This window comes from Dioszegia hungarica (genome assembly GCF_025882075.1).
Source record: "Dioszegia hungarica strain PDD-24b-2 chromosome Unknown MKK02contig_8, whole genome shotgun sequence".
Classification (NCBI taxonomy): domain Eukaryota; kingdom Fungi; phylum Basidiomycota; class Tremellomycetes; order Tremellales; family Bulleribasidiaceae; genus Dioszegia; species Dioszegia hungarica.
In genome coordinates, this window is record NW_026515770.1 from 4,070,915 (window position 1) to 4,097,925 (window position 27,011).

Below are 27,011 nucleotides of genomic sequence, written 5' to 3' on the forward strand. Positions count from 1 at the left end.
TTCATCTATCCCAGAGAAGCGAATAACGAGCGAGAAGTAACGACAGCTCTTCTTTCGTCCCTTCCACCTGCTTCTACTTCGATACTACCCATATAATTGGACGCCACCAAGTTGTCACACGCCACTCCTTCTCACCGATCCTATAATCGCGTCGATATCGATTCATAATGCGCGGACTCTCCGCTTTGACGTGGTCAGCGGCGGTGCTGGCTATTACTGGTGTCACTCAGGCTCTGCCGAGGATATCAAGGCAGGGGAAATACCTGTTTGATCCGAGTGGGAACAGGTTCTACATCAAGGTGAGTCGCTTGGCTTTTCGTGGCCGATGGGTATGAGGGACGATGGGAATGGCGGTCTGTCACTCCGGAAGCCTGGCGTTCGGGACAGCGCAGCCTGCGCACCGGTATCCTGTACTGCGATGCCTGCTAGTTTTTGACTAGCATGGGCCAGGCAGAAAGAGACGCCGAGCATGAGCAAGGCACCACGCCAGGCTCAATCGGGACAGGGCAGATGGGAAGAAGGGAGCTGCGACGGGACGACTCCCGCGAGGACATCCGCTAACGATCCAGGGTGTAGCGTACCAACCACAAGGCCAGCTGGCCGAAACCTCCGCCGCCAATGCAGAAAAGTAAGCTCTTTCCCAGCTTCTCTCGCCCAGTTCACATGGACTTGAGCTGACTAGCGACTAGTGGTGGCTTCCCCGAACCCTCTTCCTACGTCGACCCCCTTTCCTCCTCTGCCAACTGCACGCGGGACATCCCATACCTGAAGCAGTTGGGCGTCAATGCAGTGCGGGTGTATTCGGTGAATCCGACATTGAACCACGATGCTTGTATGAGCGCGTTAGATTCGGCGGGGATTTATGTCATGTAAGTCGGCTCAAGACTTATAACTTGCGCAACAGGCAGGATTGATCCGTGTGATAAGGGACTAGGAGCTGGAATGGGAGCTGAGGAACAGGCTTGACGTATCTCTACCGCTGAATGGCTCGATCGACCGTTCTTCTCCCAGCTGGAGCACGAATCTGCTTAACGAGTACACGACCACCATCAACATTTTCAACAAGGTCAGCTTTGCATCGCCATTCCGGGCGGACGCGATAGCTAATGGAGCAGTACAACAACGTTCTCGCCTACAATATCGCCAATGAAGTAGTCACGACCAACGCCAACACCGTTGCCGCCCGTGAGCCAAACCTTCTATCGCGATCGGAAGATGCTTTGCTGACCCCTCAGCCTACGTCAAAGCCGCTGCCCGAGACATCAAAGCGTACCTCAAAGGCATCGGCGCAGCTGCGCTTGTCGGATACTCCGCTACAGACGGAGATGCGGCATTCAGAAATAGCATGGCGCATTATATGACCTGTGGTGCCGATGATGTTTCGGTGGATATCTACGGTGAGCTCATTCTCCGGTGATCGGCAGTAATCAGAGCTGACTCGGTAGGACTGAACAACTACGAATGGTGCGGCGACCAGAACCTCAACAACTCCAACTGGGGCGCCATCACCGCCGGTTTTTCGGATATCCCGGTCGCGACCTACATGTCCGAGTACGGCTGCATCTTCTCCCCTCCGCGTCTCTGGACCGAGGTCGCTGCGCTGTACTCTGCGCCAGTGTCGAACGTCTTCTCTGGCGGTGTGGCGTTCAGCTACTTCCCCACGAGTGACGGGTACGGGATGGTCACTTTCTCAGGGACGAATGGATCGACGTGAGTGACGGAACCGAGCCTCGAGACGGGCTCGGAGCTGATGGTATAGTGTCCAGACCTCCGCAGACTTTACACGTCTCGCCACTCAGTACAACGCCACCTCGCCGCCCAACTCCCCTACAAAATCTGCGGCGCCAGCCTCGGCGACTATCGCTTGCCCGACCCAGAACTCGACTTGGCTCGCTAGCAACACGCTTCCGCCCACACCCAACGAGGCGGTCTGCAATTGCGTCAACGACAATGCCTTTGCCTGTCGCGTCAGGCCGGCGACTGCGAACAGGCCCGTCATCCTCGGTTCTCTCCTGGAGTAAGTCATAATTTTCCTGTAGAAGCGGGATCTGGAGCTGACGAGACAGCTACACCTGCTCCTTGCTCGGCTCGTCCAACTCTGGCGCTTCATGCTCCACTATCGGCGGGAACGGCGCCACCGGCCAATACGGTGTCCTGAGCTACTGCTCCCCTGCCATCAAGCTCAACTACGCCTTCTCTGCATACTACGAGTTCAGCCCTATTCCTCAGAGCTGCGACTTCTCTAGCAACGCCACTCTCAGCGCGAACCGTGAGTTTCCGGCCACCGTTTCTTTACCGGCTCAAGCTGACTATTTAGGTCCCAACACCGCTCAAGACGCTCAAACAGCCGCTCAATCCTGTCTGGCCCAAGAACCAGCCGGCGGAGTCTTCACCCCTCGGCCCGCGTCTTCCTCGCCTGCATCGAGCAACACAGCCTCAGGCGCAGGAGCCAGCGGAAGCGGGAGCGCCCAGAGCAGTCGTGCGGCTGCTGGTCGGGCTGCTGAAGTCGGACGGAGTAGTCTGCTGTGGGCAGGCTTGGGGCTCATGGGCTTGCTCGGAGGAGGAGCGGCGGTGTTGGCATAAGGTGGCGGAGGGTCAGGATCAGAAGTTTACTCATATTCATAATTCGCGTGTGATACGGACATTGCGCTAAGCAGTATGTATGTAGACAGTATGCAGACATCCATAATGGCGAGCAGAGCCGTTACAGCCTCACGTACGTCGTATGCCGCGAGACTCAGGCTATAAGGACCCGGAGAGTCGTACTTCAGTCACCTTGAGTGACCTGCACTGTTGGGAACCCTGAAGGACGCGTCGTGAGAAGATGCCGTCACGATAAGACGCGTCTCTTTCCTGCAAGTGGCGCTATGGCTCGAGCTCCTCCTGCATCCTTTATGTTGCGAACGGACCTGTTCCCAGCGCATCTGAGAAGTGTTCCGAGTGCCTCTCCGTGTACGCGCAGCACAGCAAGGAGCAGATGCTGGGAAAGGAGGACACATGCACAGCGAAAGATATCTCTTTCTCCGACGTGACGAGATTGACGTGATGGGAGGGTCCGCACTACTCGGGTGCGCCCGTTATAGATCTGCCCCCAGATCTCGAAAGTCAGGCGTGTTATTGTGCTCAAGGTTTCTCGTGAGGGAAGGTTGCGCTCTGACCTTTGACATAGCTATCACACTTACTCGCTCGCGCTCCTTCATCCTTTCCGTTCTTGGCTATCCCACTTGACTCCTTCGAAAGTCTCACGCTCTTTACCAACCCACGCTCACTCCACCGCTTGGACGCTCGACGCGTCCAACTTGCCTTCTTAAATCCTCCCTACTCGCCCTCTATCTTCCTCGCACCATCATGACGAAGCGGAACGCCTCGTCTCCACCGATGATCATCTCGCCTCCTTTGGCTCGCACTGCCAACCCGGACCATCAGCCTGTCGAGCACATACCCGGCTTCCAGCCTATGGGTCGGGCTCCGCGTCCGACGGGCAGCACGTCTTCGCCCAGACGATATCCCCTGCCCTCTTCTGCTTCAGGCGGGATCGTCAATCCGTTCGAGGACAAGCGGACGCCAAGCCCAATGGCTCAAGGGAGACGGAGAGGCAGGGACGACGTGGATCGCCTAGGCTACGAGGATGTGAGTGGCTATGCTCTCTTTTCGTTTTGCTGTTACTGTGGCAGTGGCAGGTGGCGGGTGAGACATTGGACGCGTCATGTGCTCAGAGTTTGGCGGGGCTTGAGATGGAAAGTGAAACACGCAAAGCCTCAAAGAGATACACAACTCCACTCTACACACAAAGATCCCTTCTTCGCTTACCCCAACCTTACATCCCATCTCCACCATGTCTCATCCTCCTCTTCCTTTACATACCCATTGCACGCCATGTCTACTCCGCCCCCGGTCCCCTTCAAGTCTCCCCAGCAAGGAGGACGCGGCAATCCCCTGCTCGCACATCTATCTCAGCAGCGCAACGCCAGGTTGAACAACTATCTGACCGGTTCGCAGGCGTACGATCTCCAGCCCTCGCCCACACACGCCTACCTCGAGGAGTTCGATTCAGTTCCATCGACTCCTGACCGCGAGATTCGCCCAAATTTTGGCGTCGGCGGAAACGGGTACGGCGGCATCGGGCTCGGATCACCTATGGCGGGTTCTCCCAACCTATCTAGCCCCGGTCTAGATGCGACCGAGAAGGATCCCCTCGATACTGGATTCGGTAACAACCAATACCCCTCAAACCACTTCCTCACACCAGCCAACTACCCCTCGCGAGGTCCAGGCGGCGGTCAACAACCCCGCAACTTTTCAGAGAAGAGCTACACTCAGCCTGGAAAGCGAGGATGTCTACCAACCAACCCTACCAAGCGGCGCTGGCTTCTCATCGGTCTCCCCATTATCCTCGTGATCATAGCCGCAGGCGCAGCGGTCGGCGTATACTTTGGCGTGGTCAAGAAGCCAGCGACGACCGGAAGCAGCGCCGGCGGACTGGGAGGCAACTCGACCTCACCTGTGAACTTTGGCGTGGCGGGGACCGGCAAGACTGGCTCGACGGTCGTGTCGGATCTCGGAGTGTCGTTCACCTATGTCAACACCTTTGACGGTATGTGGGCGCAGAACCCGCAGAACCCGTACTCGGTGAGTCAGCAGACTGTCTGGATGTGTCTGCAGGAAGTAGCTGAGATCTGCAGGTCTCAGGCAGAGCTCAGAGCTGGTCTCCAAGCATCCTGGAGAAATGGGTATGGGGTCAACACATTGTCCGAGGGTGAGTCACTGCCTGTCTTGTAAGCGCGATTGATCTCGCGCTGACAATGCAGAGTAAACCTCGGTGGTTGGCTGGTCACTGAGCGTGAGTAGGATGTCTATCGCTGGAGCGCGCTGAGGCTGATGTCACAGCCTTCATTGTTCCCGCCTTGTATGAGCAATACCAAAAGACAACACCGCAAGCTATCGACGAGTACACCCTCTCCCAAGCGTGAGTCTTCTTCGCGAAGCCAAGTCGTACTGGGCTGACACTCGTAGGATGGGCAAAGACCTCGCTGTCAAGATGGAGGAGCACTACAGGACCTTCATTGTAAGCTGAGATTAGGCTTTCTCATATTGAAAGGGTAATCAGCTGACACCACCCAGGTCGAGCAGGACTTCGCAGATATCGCCAAGGCTGGGCTGAACTGGGTCCGGTAAGCTGCTCGCCGCGTGGCCTGTGACTTGACAGCTGACATAACAGTATTCCCATCGGCTACTGGGCCATCGAGACGCACGCGGACGAGCCCTACCTTCCGAGAGTATCCTGGACGTAGGTCACGTCCCGAGTGCTCTTAAGTAACGCGGCTGATTTGTTGCAGGTACTTCCTGAAGGCCGTCGCGTGGGGCAGGAAGTATGGTATCCGTATCCTGCTCGACTTCCACGCTCTTCCAGGTAAGCCTTCTGGCCCAAAGCACGTTGAGGGCAGAATACTGATGGCCAGGATCCCAAAACGGGTGGAACCACTCCGGTAAAGCCGGTGTCGGCGGCAAGCTCGGAGATGGTGTCAACTGGATGTACGGCGTCATGGGCATCGCCAACGCTCAGCGGCACTTGGAGCAGATCAGAAGTTTGACACAGTTCTTGACCCAAGATGGGATCAAGCAGGTCGTGCCAGCGTGAGTGGTCATGATACGCAAAAGGTTTTAAGGCTGATGATACAGCTTGAGTCTTGTCAACGAGGTGCAGTCTACCGTCGTCGGTGACACTCCCTTGCGATCTTTGTGAGTTGGATCGCGTGGCAGCCGAAGTTGCGGATGTAGCTTACAGTATAGCTATTTGCAGGCGTATAACATGATCCGCTCGATTACTGGCTACGGGGCCGGGAACGGTCCGATTATTGTCATTCACGAAGGCTTCGAGGGTATCGCCAACTTCAATGGCTTCCTGGGCGGTGCGGACCGACTGTAAGTGATCCTCTTTGGCCAGTCCCCATTTGCTGATTTCCAGTGCTATCGACCAGCACCCATACCTCGCCTTTGCCGAGCAGAACCTCGCCAATCACACCACCCAGGCCCGCGTCGCCTGTAGCTGGGGCGGAGGAACCAACGACACCCAAGGCTCGTTCGGTATCGTCCTCGGCGGCGAGTGGTCCAACGCCATCAACAACTGCGGTAAATGGCTGAACGGCGTCGGCTCCGGCAACTCGTACAACTCCATCCCTAACTCGCTCGGCTGCACCCACTGGGAAGAGTGGTTCAAGTGGGACGACGCGACCAAGAAGGGGCTCAAGGACTACAACATGGCGACCATGGACGCGCTTCAGAATTGGTTCTTCTGGACATGGCGGATCGGAAACTCGACCGAGATGCAGTACCCCACCAGCCCGATGTGGAACTACAAGCTCGGAGTGGAGAATGGTTGGATCCCGGCGGATCCCCGAGTCGCGGGCGGATTCTGCAAGAGCATCGGAGTGGCGGGCGGACAGGTGAGTTTCTGAGGTGTTCACAGATCTGCCTGAATTGAGCTGATAATAAAGTTTGCTGGAGTGTACCCAGCATCCGCGACGGGCGCTGTATCCACCTCTGTCGCTTTGGCCAATACATCCGCCATTGCTGCCTGGCCGCCAACTTCCATGGGACCGAATTTCACTGCCGCCGCCCAGGTCGCCCTCTTCCCGACCTACACCCAGACCGGCGCACCCATCACCATGGCCACGCCCGCTCATCCTGCCAATGCGACAGTAGGGAACGGATGGGCCATGCCGAAGGACACTGCCCAGGCCTTTGTCTCGGTCGCGGGGTGCCCTTATCCCAAGTAAGCCCACCGCGATTGATCTGGCAAAGACAGTAGCTGACAAGTTAGCGCATATGACGCTACCAAGCTGGCCGATCTGCCTACTGCTCGTTGCAGCGGGGCTGGCAAGCGGGATCTTGCAGCAGCTGCCAGACCAACACCGCCCCCCAAAGTCTGATTTCCCCTCTTCGTTTCTCAACCTTCGTTTTCGCTGTTTTTGGTTTTGAGGACTTGTGCCTATTTGGCTTTATCTTGGACAAGGCAAGGATTGCAGCTGCTGTTTAGACCCGAAATATAGAGGACTCATACGCTACTTGTAGATGCGATGTCTGTTTCGTCACTGAACCTCTGGGCATACAAGACTAACCCTACGTTTACAGGAAGTATACAACGCCCATAAGGAACTCTATTCTCCGCGGATGGCTCTGGCTGCTTCCTCCAAGTCTACGATTGGTATGCCGCACACCCCTGCCTCGCAGACCCTCAATCCAGCCTTCTTCTCGCTCAGCAGTGCGTTGACCGTCGCGTTGACCTCGCCGAGCTCGAAAGGTGGATTGTCGGGATCGATCCGAATAACAACCTTGTTGGGCATGTAGCTCTCCCTCAGGAGGTCGAGGTATGGCTTGGCCTCTGCGTCCGAACCGGTGACGACGAACTGTAGTATCAGCTCCAGCCCTGACTCTCTGAGAACGCTACTTACCTCCCTCCATCCCCTCTCAAGCTGCATCAGACCCGCCACGACCCCTCCCCAAGCCCTCGGCACACTCCCCAACTCCTCCCCTATGCTCAAATACACATCTTCCGCCTGCTTCTCGTACGCCTCAAACCTGTCGCTCGCGTATAGCGCCAGCCGAGCGAGATTGTGCACCGATACGCTGGTCGCGGAGGGCTCAGCCCCGTCTTGCGTGTCCTTGAGCCGGATGAGGACATGCTGGTCGGGTGCAGAGGCAAAGTAGCCGTGTGGAGGGGAGGGGTCCCAGAAGAGGTCGTCCTGGGCCGACTGAAGGGCGATCGCGAAGGACAGGTAGGAGGGGGAGTATGTGGCTTCGTACATGTGAAGGAGGCCTTTATAGTCAACTCACGCATTCCATGTTGGTGCTGAAATGTGAGCGAGCTCACCTTGGATCAAGAACGCATAGTCGTCGGTCTGTCCGATTGTCCCGCGCCCCTCCCGATATGACCGCCATAGCTTCTTATCCTGATCATCCCACATCTCCTTCTTGATGAAGCGGACGATGCCATCCGCAGCTTCGGCGCAGCGGGATTCGACAGCATACCCGGAAGGCAGGTATGTGCTGGCTTTGGCCAGAGCTGTCATCTGCACCATCAGCGCGCCCTTTTCGCTCTCTGCTGATAAAGATGACGGGGCACTAGCCTAGCCAGTCAGTACGCCAGACTCACCATGAGTCCATTGCATGACGTCAAGATCTTGTCGTCCAGACCCGGCCGTTCCCTTGTCTCGTCTCTCCGCTTCTTGAGCCGTGCGCATCCCAGCTGTATCTTCTCGGTCGCCTCTTCCTCGCTGAGTTTGTATTTTGTAGCGACATCGCGGACTGATCTCGCTTGGTACAGAATGTTCTGCGTCGGTCAGCTTCCCCACTATCGTACCGGGCCAGTATCAGCTCACCATGCCGGTCAACTCGCCGTGGGCGTCATGCTCAGGATTGACATTCCCGTCCGCCTTGACGCCAAAGAAGTAGGCGAATACCGACGCATCTTCCCTTCCGAGCACTTCCTCGATCTCTTCTCTTGTCCAGACGTAAAATGCCCCCTCTGCACTTCATCAGCTCAGGACCCCCCGGGGTCAAGACGAGGGACCTACCGGACTTCTTGCCGCCCCTCTCTTGGGCCGAATCCGCGTCCTCAGCAGTGTAAAATCCACCGCCTGGACTGCGCAGGTCGCGCAGACAGTACCCCAGTATGTCCGCTGCGAGGTCAAAGCAGCGTTTCCGGTCTGCTGTTCTGGTTTCCCGCTCGTCCGGCTCAAGACCTGGCGATGAGGGGTCAGAGAGGAGTGCAAAGTCAAGTGAAGAGGATACGAGCTGTGCTTGATCATATCTGATGATCAGCTAACATTCCTTCGCGACGTGTGAGGAAGACCCACAGCATCTTCTCAAAGTGCGGAACCTTCCACTTCTCATCCACGCTATACCTCGCGACTCCGCCCCCTACCCAGTCACGGACCCCACCTTCCCTTATAGCCCTTAACATCCGCACACCCATCACCCTGCTCTGCTCTCTGACGAGTTCCGGGCCATTGTGAGCTGTGCTAGCGGCTACACCGAGTGGCGGACGATCTCCTGGTCTTCCGCCCCATAGCGCTATTCGGGCGAGAGGTTCCAGCGTCAGCGAGGGACTTGGGAATTTGGGGCCAGAGCGCATCCTTGCTGACTGGTAAAAGCCGCCATGTTCGGGATCGTACGATGTTCGGAGGTGGGTGTACAGCTTGTTGGCGGGATGAGAATCGAGTATGGCTTTGAGCGATGATGGGGTTCTCGAAGACTATGGGGTCAGGCTTGTAATACTTCGAAACTGTGCGGAGGGACTTACAGACTCAGCGCTCATCTCTTTCATCGACGCGATGACATCTCGCCCGAGCTTCTCGCACTGATCTCGGTCGTCCTCCCATAGATCGGCGACACGCTCGAGGAGGGCCCGGAACTGCTTGGGAGGAAAGTAGGTCCCAGCAAAGAAGGGCTCTAGGGTAGGGGTAAGGACTGTACATATATCAGCAGATTTCCTGAATTGATGTATAGGGTGAAAGCGCTCACATACGCTCAGCGGCCATCCACCTCCTTTCCCCATCGCCAGCAGATATTGCATGTACAGCCTGTCCACGTCTGGCCTTTCTTCGCGGTCGATCTTGATATTGATGAAGTTCTCATTCATCACCTTGGCGATCTGTGCGTTCTCGAAAGACTCGTGCGCGAGGACATGGCACCAGTGACATGCCGAGTAGCCGGATGACAGGAAAATTGGCCGTTGAAGCTCTGCTGCCAAAGCAAGAGTAGCGGGATTGAACTCTTGCCACTACGCGGATCAGATAGCTGTCCATCTCCTGGTATCAGTGATTGGTCAAAGCTCACCGCCACGGGATTGTCCTGGTGCTGCAAGAGATAGGGCGACTTGCTCTCGCTCAAGACGTTGGTCAGTTCAGCGAGAGAGCGGACTGTGCCGGTAGTGGCGGACATTTTTCGCGACCGGTATATTGGCTTAGAGGACAGCTGTCTGTTTGCCACTCTGAGTGTTCCCAGATATCGCATCTATAGTTTGATGTATACGTAGACACCTTATAACAATGCGTCCTTGGGTCGATCACGACCTCTAAAGCTTTCGCTTGGCCTCAGTCCGCCTCGCTGACGTGACGTCATTCCGCACGGGCTGCCCCGCGTTTCGACCATATTTTATGTGAGGAATGTGATGCAGGTGGCGAAACGACTGAACGAGGCGAGAGGCGAGATGTACAGACCAGCTGCAGCTGCTGGCTGTGTCGCCGCCAGTATTCACGATACGAATGTATACATATGGACAGCAGCTGTCAAGCACCCTGCTTATCCTTTTATTGACGATAATTAGGCTACTTGACCTGCTGCAGTGCGCGCGCGCCCAGACTCACCTCTCCCGTCCGCCAAAGCCCGCTTAGGGAGTCAGAACTGAGCCGTGTCAGCTAATTACATTCTCAGAGCTCTCCCTACAGCGCTTGCTTCTGATGTCCATGAGCAAGAACATCAACACTTGTGCCTTTCGGCCGCTGCCCCGATCGGCCGAAAGCTGCCGATTCGCCGAAACAGGTTCAAAAGTGGGTTTCGGCTTTGACCGACGATGTCCGAGACTAGTCGGCCTTACATTTGTGCGATCTATTGCGACCACGATGGTCATCGATGGTCATCTCAGATCTCACTGGACTCTGCATCTCTTGCCTCGGGATTGGTCCTTGTGTAGTTGTGTATAATAGCAGCGCTACTCTTCATCTCTTCCCGCCATCGACAGGAGGCCGCCTGATATATCGCTCGACGCCTGCGCCCGCCGAAAGAAAAGCGTTTGCGTAAACAAATCCCAGTATGCCCACCGCGAGCGCCTCTTCTGGGACAGGGCTGTCGTCCAGCCATCCTGGGCTACTCAGTATCGCAGCCCCGGAAGCTCAGCATGCGGACCTGTTGTCGGAACGGTCAGACAGCACGACAAGACCTCCTGGTGGGCCGTCGAGAACGCCCTCGGATCGCAGCGCGTCCGTGGCGTATCTGGAGCCTGGTCTACCCATACCAGAGACTGCCGGAGGCCAGCCGACCAGGACTACTTCGCATCTCTCGCGAAAGATGGACGGAGTGGGTCAAACTCCTGTCTACTCTGGAGACGAGGCGCAACGGGCAATATCGAGGTCGTCCGATAAGCCTTACTCGGCCTTCTCGAGATCCACGAAATGGTTCATCGTCTCTCTGATGGGCATCACCGCTGTCTGTGCGTGCTTCATTCCTCTCCCATACTCTCTGCTGATGTACGCTGATCCACAGTCTCCCCAATCTCTTCCAACATCTTCGTCCCCGCCATCCCCACTCTTGCCAATGATTTCAATCGATCCGAGCAAGACATCTCGCTCGCCGTTACCGTCTATCTGGTCTTCCAAGCGGTCACGCCCTCTTTCCTCGGAAGCGCTTCAGATTCGTTCGGTCGTCGTCCGCTCAGTATAGGCGGTCTGATCGTATACATCGGTGCGTGCATTGGACTGGCGCTATGTCCGACAGGGAGTTACTGGTTGTTGCTGGTGCTACGAGCAGTCCAAGTGAGTCGACCTGTGTCATGTCTATATTGCCTCGCTGGGCCGAAGCGTTGTGGCAAGTACGAGCTCATACGATAGGCAACCGGTAGTTCCTGCCTCATCGCGATCGGGTCAGGCTGTGTCGCCGATGTTGCCGAGCCTCGAGAAAGGGGAATGTTCATGTCCCTTTTCCAGGTCGGTACCCTATTCGGGCCTCTGTTCGGTCCGCTCTTGGGCGGAATTTTCGCTCAAACGCTCGGATGGCGTGCGATCTTCTGGTTCCTCGTCATAGCCACTGCCGTGGTGCTTATACCGCTGATCTTGTGCGTGTATCTGGATTCGGACTGAGAGTCGACGCGCTGACCGCTCCAGCTTTCTACCCGAGACGCTAAGATCGCTTGTTGGCGACGGCTCGGTCCCTCCTCCTCGACTTTCGTCCTCACCTCAGCAACTCTGGGAACATCATCTCGCAACGAAGGAGCGCAAACGTACAGGGGAGGAAAAGGCGCACGTTGCAAGACCAGATCGCAAGAAGGTATGTACACTCCCTAGACTTCAAGATGGGCAATGCTGAAGTCCGCAGTACCAGCCACTTTCTGCGTTCCTCGTCCTGCTCACTCCCGAAATCTTCCTTGTCTTCTTCTTCTCGTCGATCCTATATCTTGAATTCTACTCAATCTTGTGAGCCGTCCCTGTCTGGTACATTGTCAGCATCGCTGACTAGAAGAACTCTTTACTCGACAGCACTCAAGGGCTCCTATGGGTTGAATGAGCTGCAAATAGGTCTCTGCTACCTGTGAGTCTGGTTGCTGATGCCTGCCTCGCTAGTGCTGATATGTAGACCCGGGGGAGCGGGATTGGTCATCACGGCCCTCATCAACGGTCGGCTGGTCGACTATTTTTACCGCAAAGAGGAAAAGAGGGTCGGAGGGGACTTCAGAAAGAAGGCAGAGGAATTTAGGCTGGAACGATCGAGATTTATCGTTGCTATACCATCTTATTGGCAAGTTCCTCACACCGCAGTTAGGAACTGCGCTGATCTAGATACAGTATCTTCATCGTCTCCTGCGTCGCCCTCGGCTGGTGCTTGGAGGCGCGCGCACCGTTAGCCGTCACTCTTGTCATCAACTTCTTTGTCGGCCTCGGCACTTCAACCATCAACTTGGCAACGATTTATGGGCAAGATCTGAAACCCGGTCAAGGTGGCGCCGTTTCAGCGTCCGTAAGTCAGACTTCCTACTCTCTTCTTGCAGAAGCTACGGTGCTGATAATCCGTAGCTCAATCTCGTCCGTTGTCTTTTGGGCGCAGTGGGCACTGGAACCATCCAGCTTCTTTACAGTGCCATCGGCGCAGGTTGGACCCTCGTTCTCCTCACCGGTCTCAGCGTCATCTTCCTGCCCATCCCGTTCTTCGTCATGCACTATGCCCCGGCTTGGCGGATGCGGAGAAGGGAGAAAAAGGAGGAAAAGCTTAGGAGGAAGGGATCAGAGAAGTCATCGCGGAGATGAGGCGGTAAAATCTGTAAAGTAGCTACCGGACCTGGCGGGGACAAGTTGTATCAAATGCCCTGGATCTTTCTTCACACTGAGCTCAGCCAGTATGTTCATGAGCTCATGAGAGCCGGTTCAGACCATCGGACCGAAGGATAACCAAGGTCAGAGCCGTTGCATCGCGGTGCATCGCAAGCCATGCCTGCCTGTTCGGCTTCGGTTTCTTCTTCGGGAATCGTAACATGCTCCGGGCCGGTCGGGCTTTACTCCGGCGACCTTTATTGCGCCATCTCACCTCTTTGTAGACCTCTATATTAATTGCGTTTCCACTCTGCATCTCACTCACATCCCTCACCGTCAGACCACAATATACTCTGCCCAACTCGTAATGTCCAAGACCAGTGTCAAAACGGGACAGCACCCGCCCATCTACTCTCTTCTCCGTCCTTACGAGGACTTTCCCAAGCGCATCGAGGGGTCCTCAGTATGGCGAGCGGATGAGCTAAAGGAGAAGCCAGAGAGCTGGACATATGGCTTCTCAGCGGAACAGATCGATGAGCTGGGCAAGGCGGCGGACGAGGCTCTGCAGAGCGGCAGGAAGTTGACCGAGATTACCAAGGTGCGTTTTCTGGTGGACTTGACATTGTAGCAAGGGCTGACTATCAGGCAAACTTCTCACTGCCCACACTAGCTCCCCTCTTCACCTCCCTCCGCCCCACCCTGCTCAACGATCGCGGCTTCATCCTCTTCCAAAACGTCCCGGTCCACCAATGGTCCCGCGAAAAGTGCGCGGCCGCTTACCTTGGCCTCGGCGCCCACTTTGGTATCGCCATCTCCCAGAACGGACGCGGTCACATCCTCGGACACGTCAAGAACCTTGCGGAGGACCAATCTCAGTCCAAAGTTCCCATCCGTATCTACCGTACCAACAAGCGTCAATTCTTCCACACCGACTCGGCGGATCTCGTCGGGCTCCTCTGCATGGCACGGGCTATGGAAGGGGGTGAGTCGGACATTGTGTCGACTCACCACCTCTACAACGCGATGCAGGAGGAGCATCCTGAGGCGGTCAAGTTGATGACGGAGCCCATATGGTACTTTGATCGGAAGGGCGAGGTGTCAGAAGGGGAGGAGCCGTACATCGGAACTTCGTTGCTTCAGCTCGTCAAGGCGTCCAACGGCGAGGAGAGGGTCTACGCCCGGTTCGACCCCATGAACGTCACCACGCTCGAGCGGTACAATTCTGGCCCGGACGCCGTCATCCCTCCCCTCACCCCGGCCCAGATCGAGGCCATGGCAATCCTGGAGGAGACAGCCCACCGGCTCGCGCTCCACATGATCCTCCAGCCAGGAGACATCCAGCTGCTTGCCAACGCACACATCTTCCACGCGCGTACAGAGTATACAGACTGGCCGGCGGGCTCGGTGGATGAGGAGGGCAGGCCGAGGTTACAGAGGCAGCTCATGCGGCTGTGGCTGGCGGTAGGTGAGGAAGAGGGTGGGTGGAAGTTGCCGTATGTGGACAGCAAGGAAGCGAAGCGCGGCGGGATCCAAGTAGACGATACACCTCCTCATTGCCCTCTGGATGCGGAGTAGAAACCTGAAGTCATGCATCTCGTACGAAATTTCTTTTCCCAGCTGGTGTCCCCAAAAGTCATGGCACATCGCGCTTCTGCAAATTTCGCACTACAGCGTCATGTGATGTATTTGAACCCCAGACTCCTGTTACCAGTCCCATCATAAACCTCCGCCCCGCTACCCTGCGCTCTCTCCGCCAACAGCCGCTCCTTCTTCTTGTTCTGGAAGTGCAAGTACGCGGTGTTCATCGCGGCGAATACAGCCTGTGCCGCCGATACACCAAGGAGGATAGAGGTACCGCGCTGGAATCGAGGTGATTCAGTAGTAGGGAACATCCACCTGTAGGTCAGCTCTGTATCCCAGAAATATGGGCTTCAGCTCACGTTGACAGGATACCGCCCGAGTTGGTGCTAATAAAGCCGAGACAGATGGCCGTGCTCCTGCGATAGAAGGGATCGAGGTTGTTGGCTGTATGGGTAAGCATCATTCGGACCTAAGCGCAGATCACTCACCCATCCAGACACTTTGCATCGGTGCGACAGTGTACGCCCCGATGACCTGCAAGAATAGACTCGCGTAGAGCACATTCGTGTTAGTGCTGGTATAGTACATTGCGTATCCAGCAAGCGATATGACGGAAGCGAGTATAACGAATGATCCGCGATGCTTGAGATAGTCGGACGTCCAGCAGGCAGCAATGGCAACGAATGCGGAGCAGGCGTACGGTGGGACCGAGTACAGCTGGATCGCGGTGCCGCGGTAGCCGATAGCCTGAACGATAGCTGAGGGTTCAGCTGAGGCATGTCATAGCTCGAAGCGCCACGGTCAACTCACTTGGAGCGAAGAAAGCGAGGGCGTACAGCATGACTGAGAGATCAGCTTGACCTCCCCGCTGACAGCTACGGTAAGACGTGCCTCCACTGCAGAAGAATTGCAGGAACATGAACCAGGTCTGAGGCTCCTTGCACGCGCTGAAGCATCCGGACCAGCTGAATGCCTCTCGGTCCTCGGTCATCTGTCGGTCGGTCTCGTGCGCCAGGAGAATGGCCTCCTTCTCGGCAGAGTTGAGGTATCGAGCTGTTCGTACATCCCGCGGAAGGATGAAGAACGCGATGGCACCGTACACGACCGTGATGAGTCCTTCTCTGTTGTGTCAGCTCTTCTCAAAGATGCCAAAAGGTCGGCGGGCATGATGAAGATCCACTGCCACCCTCTCTTGCCTCCTAATCCCTCCATGTTCAGCAGAGCGGCCGCGAGGAGACCAGAGAACGCTCCAGCGAGAGATGTGGCCGAGAAGAAGACGGCGACGCGCTTGCCTAAATCGGCTCGGCAGTAGAAGGTCGACATGTAGGCGATGGAGCTCTGATCCAGTCAGTCAAGGTCCACTTGTAGCAGGAGAGCTCGAGACATACTGGTAGGATGGCACCTTCTGTGAGACCAAGGAAGAAGCGGGTAGCGAGGAGACCCTCGTAGCTTGACACGAAGCCTTGGAAGGTCGTGACGATTCCCCAGGAGACGACAAGAGCAGGAATGAGGATGTTGGGACCGCTACTATCGTCAGTGCAGTCCGTTGGCAGTCGTTTGGATACTGACATCCACTTCATCGCGAGCGTCAAGGGGAGCTCAGCGGCGATGTACGGAACGTAAGTCACCGTGAGTACGATCGAGTACTGTGTGTTTGACAGACCCAGGTCGGTCTGTAGTCCTGCTGGTCGCGCATTCCCGATGTTGGACCTGAACGGGGGTCAGCCACTGGTTCCCCGAGGTGTGAACGAGGAGGACTCACCTGTCCAGAAAGTTCAGAAAGTAGATGAAGGTCACTGCTGGTAGCAGGAAGAGGTCCAGCTTCATCAGAGCTCGACGAAAGACCGCCTTGTCCACCGTGTTGTGGCTCGGCCCGCCATGGTCCCCTGGACTAACGACCCCATCCTCATTGAGAGACTTTTTCAGATCGGTCGACATCTGTCTGCTTTTGACGCCCCTACGAGGAGGCTACGAGGAGTAAGCCGTCAATTGTCGTTTGGCGAGAACGCCTCTACGATGAGTATGAGACCTTAATTGTCGGTTGGCGAGAAGAATGTGAGGTAGTTGATGATACTCTGACTGCCTTCGCTCCCCTCTTCCGCTTCCCCCCCATCTCTCTCTCGCTCTCTCGAGTCAAAGGCGCAAGACGAAGACAATTTGGAATAGCCGTAAGCGAGCGACCCCGCGTTGACCCTGAATGTGCCCCGGATATTCGGCCGTTCGGGTTTGGCAGTGGACCGGCCCGGACTTCGGACCCGGCTACAGGCGCGCGCACGGACAGTGGGGCAGCTTGGAAGAGCTTGGAGTTTGGGCCTGATATGGTCCAAGATGGCAGCTACGGTGCACGACACGTCTGCAAGAGGTGCATAGCAAGCGGAGTTGAGACAAATGCCTTCGAGATCTGTGATACAACCGTTTTCCCGTTTCCCCACCCTCATCCCCGACCTACAAACGGCATGGTAGTTGCCATCAGTGTCTGCTCGTTCAGCCTGTCTTGTCGCAGGGCCACCTATCGGGAGACTCGCCTGGTTCAAGATGTTCACACCCAAAGGCAAACTAGCCATGTATAGCACGGCCTGCCCAGCATAATCGACGTGGAATTGTCTGTTCAGTCAGCGATATCGAAGAAAGGGGAAAGCAACCCACTCTTCGGCTTGCTTGTTACCGTTAGGTTGAAGCATCTCGGTCGTCCCGTGGATACCAGAGTTGGCGTTTCCTACAGATAAGCATCAGTACTGTTAATCAGAACTCAGTTGCCCGGCTCACCAATATCTAACTGCGAGCAAGCGATGTTGTCCGCCCTTCCGTCCAGAGCGAGACATTTTGTCAAGCCTAGTATGGCGTGCTTGGACATTGTGTATGGGGCAGAGAAGACACGCGGAGTGTATGCAGATATCGAGCCGTTGTTGATAATCCTATCGATCAGCTGGATCAACGCGAGATGAATGGTCACCACTCACCGACCGCCCTTTGGACTCTGCGCCTTCATCAACCTGACCGCCTCCTGAGCGCATATGAAGCTGGCCGTCACGTTGAGTTCCATCACCTTACGGAACTCTGCCAAGGGTAGCTCTTCTATCGGTATCTTGCGTGATCCCATTCCCGCATTCTGATCATCAGCTTGGCTTGAATCAAGAGGAGAAAACTGACGTTGAAGAGCAGATCGAGTCGTCCTACCAATCAGCGCTCATCCTCTCCGGATACGGGACGCTTACCATAGTCTTTCTTGATAGTCTCAAAGACAGCAAGGACCTCTTCTTCAACCGATAGATCGGCAGGTAAGGCCCGAGCTCGCTCCCCGCCCCCCTCGTTCATGAGCTGTACAGCGTCTTCCAGCGCGTCTTTCCTGCGCGCGACCAGAATGACCGTCCATCCCACTTTGTGCAGCGCTATTGCCGCCGAGCGTCCTATACCGGACGAAGCGCCAGTGACGAGGGCGATACCAGGTGTGATGGGTGTGATAGAGGTCATGATGTGATGGAGGGAATACGCTTTGGCCTTTCGGCCGTGAGCTCGGCCATGCCGCTGAGCCGGATATAACCGGCATTAAGCGGCATAAAGTCAGTCGATGCAGCAAAGCTGAGCTGAACTACACAGCGATGCAACTCCATGTAATCGTTCTACTTGTAGGCTGGGCACCATCCTCTATATGCTACTATCGTACAGAGTCGACGTTGCCTCCGCCTGAAACCTTACTCGTCGTCATCGACAAGCTCCGCCTTTCCCTTCCCGCCAGTCCCATCGGCGTCGAGGCAGACGATCATATTCTCCAGGCTCGCCGAACCCTGGGTCGGAGTCAAGATCGCATCGTCTGGGAGGGTGGACGAGCTGGAGGACCCTGACAAGTCGGACCCGGGAGGTGGGGGCAGACTGACAGTCAGCTCTGGAGGCATGTCATCACTCACTCTTTGATCGACCACTTGCGATACGTGCCCACGAAGCGGGAAGGGATCGGGACTTGGTAACGGAAAGCCACCCGCGCCGCCACATCCAGGTCATGGTCGGGAGTGAAGCTGATACCCCACTGCATGACGTGTCCGTCGAGATCGACATCGCCAGGGGTCGTACCAGGAACGTTCGGGGGCGCCCAGGGGACCATGAGGGGTGTGTGATGCGTCCTCGGTATGACATCGTGGAGCTCGGCAGTGACGACGATGTGTGGAACGATGCCGAATCTCTCGATCTGCTCGGTGTGCTGATCGGCCTCGGCGATGAGAAGAGGAAATGTGTGGGTGGTTCCGACCCTGCTGATCAGTATCGCTCACGGGATGGAAGGCGGGACCTACTTGGTATGGGTGTCCTTCTTGAAGACGAGCTGGAGGGACCTCTGCGTGTGTGCAGGAGGACTATGCATCCGGTGGGGGACCGGGAGGAGCTTGCAGCTGAGCGGTTGTTAGCTGCTGCTCAATATATCGAGATGAACCACTCACGTCTTTAACACTTGTCCGTCCCTCTCCCACCAAGGGCGACTGAGCTCAAAAGCCCGCCTCTGTTCCTTGATGGCCTTTTTAACAGCGATGTGTTGAGTGTACTCGTCGATCTCGCGGAGCAGACGCTCGGCGTCCTCGTCGGTCGATACCGACCAGGAGTCACCAAAGAAACGACTGGCTGTCAGCCCCTTACCCTTGTTGGGAAGCTCGTGTGAGAAAAGATGTACTCACTCGATAACTTTCAGCGGCCATAGCTTGATGGCTGTCCTAGCACGGCGGACGCGGTCCTTGAATGAGAGGGGCATGTTGGATGTTGACCGGGATATGATCGAGGGGTGGCGAGCGGGTCGTGCACCAGAAAGGTAGTTTGGGTCTGATAGATGTACAAATGATGGTGAGGTTCATGACCAGCCCGAAATTTATAGTATTGAGGGGGCTGGAGGGGCTGGACAAGAAAGAGACCCGCGCAGCGACATGTCGGTTTCGGTACGTACACATCTGAATGCACGCCAGGCACGGCGCGGAGATCTCCGTAGATGATGACGATGACGATGACTTAGGATAGGCAACACAGCCACTCAGCAAGGCCGACCAAGCTTGACCCGGCCTGACGTACGTACCAGGGAAAGGCGTGAGCGTCCATCGCTTTAGCACCTGCCATGAGAGCAGGTCGGCCAAGGGCTTGGCGCCACTGTGCCACATTCCTCCTTAGGAATGCGTTTTGCTTCCGCCTTCGCGCGTTTACCACGCGTCCGTGTCCAGCTTCCTTGAAGCTTGAAGCTTCTTCTCCCAACGCATTGACCATCCACAACATACATCCCCCTCATCCTGACAGTCTTATAGAGACAACCGGACAGATATCAAGAGTCAACCTTCACTATGGAAGCAGCATCAGCCCTCGCTCTGGGGCAGCCCTCGACCCCCCTGCTCAACCAGGTGGCCGGTCATCAAGGCGTCATGAGCGATGCGTCCGGCAGTCTCGTCATCAAAGTGAGCTAAGTACTACCGCGGCTTCGTACGACTGTAGCTGATATCTCAGCCCTCTTTGCCCAAAGAGATCGCCTTCTACCAGCTTATCAACGAAACACCCCGCTCGTCCCCCTTCTCCAAGCTCAAGCCGTTTATCCCAAAGTATTTCGGTACTCTGAGGCTTGAGGGCCGGCTGGAAGGTAACGGCCAGCTCCAGGCAGATATCCCAGAGAAGGCAGAGATCCCCGAGGTGAGTCATTGATCTTCGTCAGAGAGGCGAGCTGATCTCTTAGTCGGTCGTCATCCAGAACCTTTCTCATGGTTTCACGCACCCCTCTATCCTCGACGCCAAGCTCGGTACTGTGTTGCATGAGCCGACCGCCTCGGAAGAGAAGAAGGAGCGGATGGAGAAGAACGCAAGGGAGACGACCACGAAGAAGACGGGTCTCAGACTCACGGGGAGTCAGGTGAGTTTGATCGCTGGTCTGAGGAACATGGCTGATCAGCAGACTTGGCACGCTCCCACCCAATCTTACATCCTTACCCCCAAATCATTCGGCAAGGGTATCAAGGCTTCGCAGCTGCCCAGCGGAATGGTCCGCTACTTCCCCCTCCCTACCGACCACATCCCATCGCTCGTCACTCCTCCCTCTCCTGCACCCACCACTTCCACCTCGTCCACCTTTGGCAATGCGCAGCTCGCTCCACCTGTCCCCTCCGCTCCCTCTAGCGCCGAGTCCAAGCCGCCACCCCTTCCTCTTACCCCTCTTACCGGCAACAACGAAGCGAAAGAGTATGCCGGTCACGCCCTTCCACCGAAGCTCCTCCTACGCGTGCTGGACATCGTCGATGCAGAGCTCTCCAAGCTGGAGACTTTGCTCACCGGCTTGGAGATCCGCTTTGTCGGAGCTAGTGTGTTGGTCGTGTACGAGGGGGATGCCGACCGGCTTGCGGCAGCCCTGGACCGGCTCGACTCCAGACCTCCCAAATTCGTCTCTGACGAGCCGGAAGACGATGACGACTTGATGGATCTTCTCGAAGACGAGGAGACGGACTCGGAAGGCTCGGAGGAGAGCGACGATCTTGACGGACCCAAGGCGGACGAGAGGGAGAAGAGGCGGTGCCCACCGGTTGTGCTCAAGTTGATTGACTTTGCCCATACCTGGCTGGAGGAAGGAGGAGGACCGGACCAAGGCGTGTTGTTGGGCTTGAAGACATTGAGGGGGTTGATTGCCGGGAGGAGAGGGGAGGTGCAGAGTGCGGTGAAGGAGGCGTAGTGATCGATTCGTTCAGGGCAGACTTTCTGTGCTTGTCTGTCTTTATCCACGGCGACCTGTGCTGATTATGCTGATAGCATCTCACTGCTTGTCATTACTGGCTTTGATGCGACACGCAGCTCAAGCTAACGATGACATCAAAGCAGATCTCGTTGCATATTAAGTGAAGCATTATATTTATGTGTGACATTGTCCTTTACCCAGATCATACGTGGAGGAAGCTAATAAGGAGTGAACTGGAACTGCTGCTGGTCGTCCAGGATGGAGCACTCCCAAGTCTGCACGACAGAGGGTTCGTCCGCCTTGATGTCGAGGCATTGGTTGTCTAGATATCAGCGATGGAACAGCCTAAGTACTCACTGGCAGTCTGAACGAGGCCCCTCTGGATGCGCCGGAACTTCTGTTGAGGATAGCCAGGGTATGCACCGCAAGTCCAGAGCTTGAGCGGGGTGCCATTCGATGGGTTGGATCCGGCGTCCAGGCAGTAGTTGGTGCCAAACAGCTGCGGCACGCTGAGGGGGTTGATGTAGAAGGTGTTGGAGGGAGAGCTCTCGCAGCTGCCGAGAACGACAGGGGTACCGTCCGCTGGGGTGCCCGAGGCGGTAAGACATCCGTAGTCGCCATAGACGTACCGGATCTGTCGAGGGGTCTGAGCTGGGGGAGGAGCAGAGGTACTGGACGCGGAAGGGATGGCCGATGATGATGCCGTGGTAGAAGGTGCAGGATTGCCGCTGTCGACGTACCACACTGGTTGTCAGCTCGCGTCCAGAGTGTGCCGAAAGACTTACCTTGGTTGGTGTTGCCTGGAGTGCATTGATAGGTCTGAGGCCCGTTGTCACCGAGGTCCAAGCACTGATCACCGCCGGTGATGGCGATCCGGTTGTCATCGGTGTAGTACCAGCTGCAAAGTCAACAAAGCCCCCGCACTCACTGGAACACTCACGTCTGCTGGGTGGCACCAGGGTATGACTGCCAGATCTTCATGGCCACGTTGTTGTGAGGATTGACACCAGCGTCAAGGGCGTATGACTCAGCGGTGTTGGCAACGGTGATAGACCCCGATCCTCGCTCGATGTTCCAAGAGGTGGCCTCGGCGCAGTTGCGCTTGTAGACGGGGTTGCCGTTGGCGAGGGGCTGGGATGCAAGCGGGGGCAGACTCAGACAAGTGCCATCACGGCCGGCCCGGATCTTGACGTTGTTGAAGCGCTTCTGGATAGGGGAAGCGAGAGCGGGGAGGTCAGCCACTAGGGCGAGGGCAGCGGAGGTGAAGAGCATGACGACTGAGTGAATAGGCTGTTTGTGTTGAGAGTTGAGATGAGTGAATGTCTTGTGGAGTGGTGGGTAGGTGGGACTCAGTACCGACCTTTATGTAGTCGGCGGAGGTGCCAAGGTGGTCTAGGAATAGACTGACACAGAGCTGAGGTATCAACGGTCCGCACAGCTTCACCGCATACCCACGGCATTGCAGCGGTGGAGCATGTCGCACTCGAGACCTGCCAATGCGGACGCGCCAGTCGGGACCTCATCGGTCGGGATTTGGTCAACAGCTTGCGCCCGCACGTGCGTCATCGTAGTCCACCTCGAGCTTGCTCGAGCACTGCTCCAACAGGTAAAATCTCGGTCCCACAATCTACATCCTCGGATGTGAGACACATAGCCCACTCATAGCCCTCGCGGGCATCAGTTGGCGCACACGGTGACGGCTCCTCTTCACCCGAAGTCCAATGTCCCGGACATCCGAAATGAACTTCGGCCCTCCTTGATCATCCGCCGCACCGGCCTTTGCCAGTTGACGGCAGGCCCGCATGCTACCGCTCACGCTGCACCGGTCCGCCTCCTCATTCCGCAAAGTATGAGACCGGATCGGGTTCCTCGATGACCTATGAATAGATTGTTGACGTAAAGACAAGTCTCCCCGCCTTTAGCTCTCCGCCTCCGCGTCGCACCCCACACCTTCTATCGCTGCCGAGCCAGATCTGAAAGCGGCTCGAGAGCTGGCTAGAGCTAAGACGTCATAACTGACATTGACATTGCTATACAATCTCACTAGTGGATGTCTCTCTCTTGTACTTCCGGATGAGTCTTCCCGGACGCCCACGTGATGAAGCTGTACTTTATTGGGTACTGCATAGGTACAGCTTGACACAGGAGCGGTATGCGGGGCTACGTCAGCAGCGCCGCACCGGTCCGAAAGCCTCTCGGATAGCATAGCCGCAAGGTCCGCATCGACACCTGCCGAGGTATAAGAAGGGGTGCGAACAGAAACCAAGACCTGACACCCACACCACCACCTCCCATACGATACACCCAAGTCAGCCATTCCACACTCCCATACCAGCCTCAATATGCTATCCCAGCTATTCGCCCTTCTTCCCCTCCTGGCCATTGCCTCCGCCAGCCCCATCAACAAGCGAGACGGTACCCTCATTCGGTCCGGCCGAGACGGCTTTTGTCTGGCTGTAGACGCTCAGAACATTGGTCGGTACGGCCCCGTCGCGAACGGCACCCCGGTCATCACCAAGAGCTGCGTTGAGGCCAACACGTGGTTCATCAACCGAGGCAGTGGATCTATCACCGTCCCCGGTCTCGACCTCGCCCTCGACATCGGCCTGAACCCGGGCAACAATGGTGCCCTCAAGGTCAGTCTAATCTAGTCTTTCCTCGCTCTAGCTTACGTTCTCAGGTTTGGCAGTCGTACCCAGGCGCCCCTCAGCAGACCTGGTACCTTACCGACGACAACCGGATCGCCCAGACTGGCGGTACTCAGTGTCTCGACGAGGGGGACAACGGCGTGCAGACCTACCAGTGCACCACTGGCAACACCAACCAAGGTGAGCCCTCCTAGTCCCCAGCTGCAGCCGGGACTCAAGCTGATCCAGTAGTCTGGTACATTGATAATAACTCTGCTGTACCCACCACTACGGTCTCGCCCACCACTAGCGCCTCAGCTTCAGCCTCTGCCTCTGCCTCTGCCTCTGCCTCCGCCAGCGCCACCCCCGCCGCCGGTCACCAGGTCAAGTTCGGTAACCAGTGTCTCACTGCCCAGGGCACCCCCAGCGACGGCACGCCAGTCACTCTTGGCTCCTGCGTCAGCTCTTCCTCCAATGCATTCGAGTACTCCACCAACAACGGGCTTCGTCTCATCAACACCCAGTACTGCCTGGACGCCGGATCCAACCCGGCCAACGGCATCCCACTCAAGCTCTGGTCGTGCGGTGGCTACGCTCAGCAGAGCTTCAGCCCGACTTTTGCTGGATTGATTCGGGCGACCAGTAAGTTCCGGGTCTGAGCAGTGCTGATGTGCAGACAACCAGTGCCTTGATGTCAAGGCGGACGAGCCGTCCGTTGTTCAGACCTGGGAGTGCTCGAACCCCGACCCCCAGCAGCAGTTTGTCATCACCTCGTAGGGTGATGTAGCAAGTAATCAGAATACATATAAGCACCGAGGACAGTAAGCAAGGACATTCATATCATATAGTGCTTGTAGATATGATGCTACAAGATTAGTCTAGGACACATGAGTATCAGTCAATATCATCTGGATACAGCTGAGCGTATCAGCTCCAGGCTACACCGCTTCAGCACGCTAGACTTACTTTGCCGGGGTTCATGATTCCCTTTGGATCTAACGCATTCTTGAGCGTCTTCATTACGCGCAGTGTACCGTCTCCCAGCTCTGAGCGCAGGTACATCTAAACGTCAGCCTGCATCCGCAGGAACGACCTACCCTCTTGCCAATGCCTACACCATGTTCGCCTGTACATGTCCCTTCTAGCGCGATCGCCCTTTCCACCATCTGCGAATTAGCTTGTAAGTGTGGTAGACCCATGAAGATCAGACTCACGCGGTGCGCAGCATCATCCACCTTCTTGAACTCGCCCGGAACGTCGTTCTTGAATATCAAAGCAGCGTGGAAGTTTCCATCTCCGACATGTCTGATCATCAGCTTCTGCGCTCTACTGATACTTATCGACTCACCCCAGCAATGGCCCGACGATCCCATGCTTCCTCAGATCCTCCTGCGTCTCCCTGACCAATTGCGGGAGCTTGCTAACCGGCACGCAGACGTCGGTGCTGTAGCATGTGCCGCCTTCGACCAGCGCCATAGCTGACCAGTGCGCCGCCTTCCTCGCGCGCCATAGCTCGTCGCTCTGGGCCTTGTCTTTTGCAAAGACCAGTCCCGTTCCGCCGTACTTTTTCGAGATCTCGGCGACGATGCTGGCGCTCGCCTCCATGGCTTCATCTGTGGGACCTTGGAACTTGAAGAAGATCGCGTCGAGCTCAGGGAGTGGCATGGTGACGTTGCCGAATTTGCTGATGGCGGTCATCATGAGGGTGTCGCAGAGCTCGACACATTCTGGTTGTCAGCTGGTCAAGAGAGACGTAGCACCGGCGGGAGCGGGACATACGGATTGGTACGCCCCGGTTGATCACCTCGCCGACGGCTTGGACTGCTTCTTCTACGCCAGGAAAGCCGCAGACAGCCACACGAGTAGGCAAGAGCGGGGTCAGTCTGATGGTAGCTGAGCCATCAGCTCCGAGCCAGCTCGTAACGCACCCTCTGTCACGATGCCCAATGTGCCTTCAGCGCCAATGAAGAGCTTTGTCAGGTCGTACCCGGCGGACGATTTTCTGGCATCAGCTCTTGCTCCCTGAAAGCTCACCTTGATCTTTGCCTCGTCTTGATGATCTCGCCATCGGGGAGAACCACAGTCTGAGCATCAGACACTGCTTGGTGGAAGGCAGAAGCTGTACTCACAGCGTTCAAGAACCACTCGCCCTTTGCTGTTCCATACCTGACCGCATTCGTCCCACTGGGCATCAGCTCTACCTTCCTAGCGACTCACCTACAGCCCGTGGCCATCATTCCTCCAATACATGCAGAAGGCCCCGGATCCAGCGGGAAAAACAGCTGCATCCCCCTCTCCAGCAGCTCCTCATTCAGCGCATCCCACTGCACTCCCGCCTGAACGACGGCGTCCGAGTCTGCCTCGTGCACCTCGACAATCTTGTCCATACGGGACAAGTCGATACAGATGCCACCATAAGGACAGGTGATGTGACCCTCGAGCGAAGTGCCGCCGCTGAAGGGTGTGACGGGGATCCGATACTGGTTTGCTACTTTGACAACTGTCGAGACGTCCTCTGTGGACTCCGCGTAGATGACAACTTCAGGCTTGGCCGCGGCTCCCTAGTCAGCCTCACTCTCAGCAATATTCGTGGCGCTTACAGTGGTATGTGTTGGCGGAGTGCCCATGCCCCAGGAGCTCATCCTCATCCACCGTGACCTGATCTTCCCTCAGCTTCCCCCTCAACACCTCGATAGCCTTTAGTGTCTCCTCCTTTGTCGCATAACCATCTTTCGGCTCCTTCTTCGGCAGTAGATCCTGCTTTCCCGGTCCGGGAGCCAGCGACTCCGCCCTGACGGGGCCCGACCCCAACGCGAAGCTGGAAACTGCAAGCGCGGCTGTGAATCCGGCAAAGATCGCTAGTCTTGGAAGCGCCCGGGCGGACGCTGGGCGGGAGCTGTACGTCCGGCTGACAAGCTGTCGGTGCGCAGGGATAGCTTGTCTGGCGCAGGGGAGCGCTCTGCCTAGTATCCGCGACATGATGTGATGAGCAAGATGGAGAAGGGAGGATGTCAGTAGCTGACCGATACCTTTCTTGGGTGGACCTCCTTCGGCCGTGAATTACCGGACCGTAGCTGACCTAGATTTTGACTTTACGCCTCATCT

At 56.5% G+C, this 27,011-nt stretch overlaps 12 protein-coding genes across 12 annotated transcripts; 6 read left to right on the forward strand and 6 right to left on the reverse strand.

The window, feature by feature from the left end:
• Positions 1-167: 167 nt before the first annotated feature.
• MKK02DRAFT_26183 (Glucanosyltransferase-domain-containing protein) lies at positions 168-2,583 on the forward strand (the record flags this gene model as incomplete). The annotated part of the gene is made up of 10 exons (XM_053087151.1): positions 168-299; positions 570-628; positions 690-869; positions 961-1,066; positions 1,116-1,185; positions 1,236-1,397; positions 1,446-1,710; positions 1,760-2,017; positions 2,067-2,269; positions 2,318-2,583. 10 exons carry the CDS (start codon positions 168-170, stop codon positions 2,581-2,583), a joined length of 1,701 nt encoding a protein of 566 aa, XP_052946364.1.
• A 1,554-nt stretch (positions 2,584-4,137) lies between these two features.
• MKK02DRAFT_27033 (glycoside hydrolase superfamily) lies at positions 4,138-6,929 on the forward strand (the record flags this gene model as incomplete). Its single annotated transcript, XM_053087296.1, has 14 exons — positions 4,138-4,629; positions 4,683-4,756; positions 4,809-4,840; positions 4,888-4,966; positions 5,014-5,065; positions 5,122-5,171; positions 5,219-5,287; positions 5,337-5,410; positions 5,460-5,634; positions 5,680-5,739; positions 5,791-5,922; positions 5,966-6,443; positions 6,495-6,772; positions 6,821-6,929. 14 exons carry the CDS (start codon positions 4,138-4,140, stop codon positions 6,927-6,929), a joined length of 2,154 nt encoding a protein of 717 aa, XP_052946365.1.
• Positions 6,930-7,157: 228 nt separating this feature from the next.
• On the reverse strand, positions 7,158-9,942 carry MKK02DRAFT_26297 (uncharacterized protein; the record flags this gene model as incomplete). The annotated part of the gene is made up of 10 exons (XM_053087169.1): positions 7,158-7,406; positions 7,452-7,816; positions 7,871-8,069; positions 8,153-8,329; positions 8,379-8,524; positions 8,574-8,809; positions 8,856-9,253; positions 9,302-9,468; positions 9,523-9,781; positions 9,838-9,942. The coding sequence occupies 10 exons, from the start codon at positions 9,940-9,942 to the stop codon at positions 7,158-7,160; spliced, it is 2,301 nt and encodes a 766-aa protein (XP_052946366.1).
• Positions 9,943-11,067: 1,125 nt separating this feature from the next.
• On the forward strand, positions 11,068-13,016 carry MKK02DRAFT_25824 (major facilitator superfamily domain-containing protein; the record flags this gene model as incomplete). The annotated part of the gene is made up of 10 exons (XM_053087099.1): positions 11,068-11,209; positions 11,263-11,531; positions 11,607-11,830; positions 11,880-12,042; positions 12,091-12,188; positions 12,235-12,303; positions 12,349-12,490; positions 12,516-12,529; positions 12,558-12,729; positions 12,786-13,016. The coding sequence occupies 10 exons, from the start codon at positions 11,068-11,070 to the stop codon at positions 13,014-13,016; spliced, it is 1,524 nt and encodes a 507-aa protein (XP_052946367.1).
• A 370-nt stretch (positions 13,017-13,386) lies between these two features.
• On the forward strand, positions 13,387-14,594 carry MKK02DRAFT_27281 (uncharacterized protein; the record flags this gene model as incomplete). Its single annotated transcript, XM_053087326.1, has 2 exons — positions 13,387-13,617; positions 13,665-14,594. 2 exons carry the CDS (start codon positions 13,387-13,389, stop codon positions 14,592-14,594), a joined length of 1,161 nt encoding a protein of 386 aa, XP_052946368.1.
• A 98-nt stretch (positions 14,595-14,692) lies between these two features.
• Positions 14,693-16,538, reverse strand: MKK02DRAFT_37206 (major facilitator superfamily domain-containing protein; the record flags this gene model as incomplete). The annotated part of the gene is made up of 8 exons (XM_053089588.1): positions 14,693-14,915; positions 14,960-15,044; positions 15,089-15,358; positions 15,411-15,721; positions 15,781-15,938; positions 15,989-16,124; positions 16,170-16,310; positions 16,363-16,538. 8 exons carry the CDS (start codon positions 16,536-16,538, stop codon positions 14,693-14,695), a joined length of 1,500 nt encoding a protein of 499 aa, XP_052946369.1.
• Positions 16,539-17,034: 496 nt separating this feature from the next.
• Positions 17,035-18,071, reverse strand: MKK02DRAFT_37207 (short-chain dehydrogenase/reductase SDR; the record flags this gene model as incomplete). The annotated part of the gene is made up of 7 exons (XM_053089589.1): positions 17,035-17,076; positions 17,144-17,204; positions 17,247-17,316; positions 17,367-17,515; positions 17,561-17,709; positions 17,751-17,773; positions 17,816-18,071. 7 exons carry the CDS (start codon positions 18,069-18,071, stop codon positions 17,035-17,037), a joined length of 750 nt encoding a protein of 249 aa, XP_052946370.1.
• Positions 18,072-18,292: 221 nt separating this feature from the next.
• On the reverse strand, positions 18,293-19,335 carry MKK02DRAFT_45299 (uncharacterized protein; the record flags this gene model as incomplete). Its single annotated transcript, XM_053093337.1, has 5 exons — positions 18,293-18,470; positions 18,506-18,844; positions 18,887-18,982; positions 19,031-19,204; positions 19,262-19,335. 5 exons carry the CDS (start codon positions 19,333-19,335, stop codon positions 18,293-18,295), a joined length of 861 nt encoding a protein of 286 aa, XP_052946371.1.
• Positions 19,336-19,909: 574 nt separating this feature from the next.
• On the forward strand, positions 19,910-21,276 carry MKK02DRAFT_33753 (uncharacterized protein; the record flags this gene model as incomplete). Its single annotated transcript, XM_053088778.1, has 4 exons — positions 19,910-20,020; positions 20,070-20,249; positions 20,293-20,466; positions 20,509-21,276. 4 exons carry the CDS (start codon positions 19,910-19,912, stop codon positions 21,274-21,276), a joined length of 1,233 nt encoding a protein of 410 aa, XP_052946372.1.
• Positions 21,277-21,497: 221 nt separating this feature from the next.
• On the reverse strand, positions 21,498-22,551 carry MKK02DRAFT_45301 (ricin B-like lectin; the record flags this gene model as incomplete). The annotated part of the gene is made up of 4 exons (XM_053093338.1): positions 21,498-21,601; positions 21,637-22,023; positions 22,065-22,177; positions 22,220-22,551. The coding sequence occupies 4 exons, from the start codon at positions 22,549-22,551 to the stop codon at positions 21,498-21,500; spliced, it is 936 nt and encodes a 311-aa protein (XP_052946373.1).
• Positions 22,552-23,621: 1,070 nt separating this feature from the next.
• Positions 23,622-24,683, forward strand: MKK02DRAFT_45302 (ricin B lectin domain-containing protein; the record flags this gene model as incomplete). The annotated part of the gene is made up of 4 exons (XM_053093339.1): positions 23,622-23,915; positions 23,960-24,107; positions 24,159-24,548; positions 24,583-24,683. The coding sequence occupies 4 exons, from the start codon at positions 23,622-23,624 to the stop codon at positions 24,681-24,683; spliced, it is 933 nt and encodes a 310-aa protein (XP_052946374.1).
• Positions 24,684-24,800: 117 nt separating this feature from the next.
• MKK02DRAFT_45303 (FAD-linked oxidase-like protein) lies at positions 24,801-26,885 on the reverse strand (the record flags this gene model as incomplete). The annotated part of the gene is made up of 11 exons (XM_053093340.1): positions 24,801-24,824; positions 24,873-24,968; positions 25,004-25,072; positions 25,121-25,211; positions 25,255-25,633; positions 25,686-25,799; positions 25,835-25,908; positions 25,941-25,990; positions 26,036-26,090; positions 26,124-26,463; positions 26,507-26,885. 11 exons carry the CDS (start codon positions 26,883-26,885, stop codon positions 24,801-24,803), a joined length of 1,671 nt encoding a protein of 556 aa, XP_052946375.1.
• Positions 26,886-27,011: the final 126 nt, after the last annotated feature.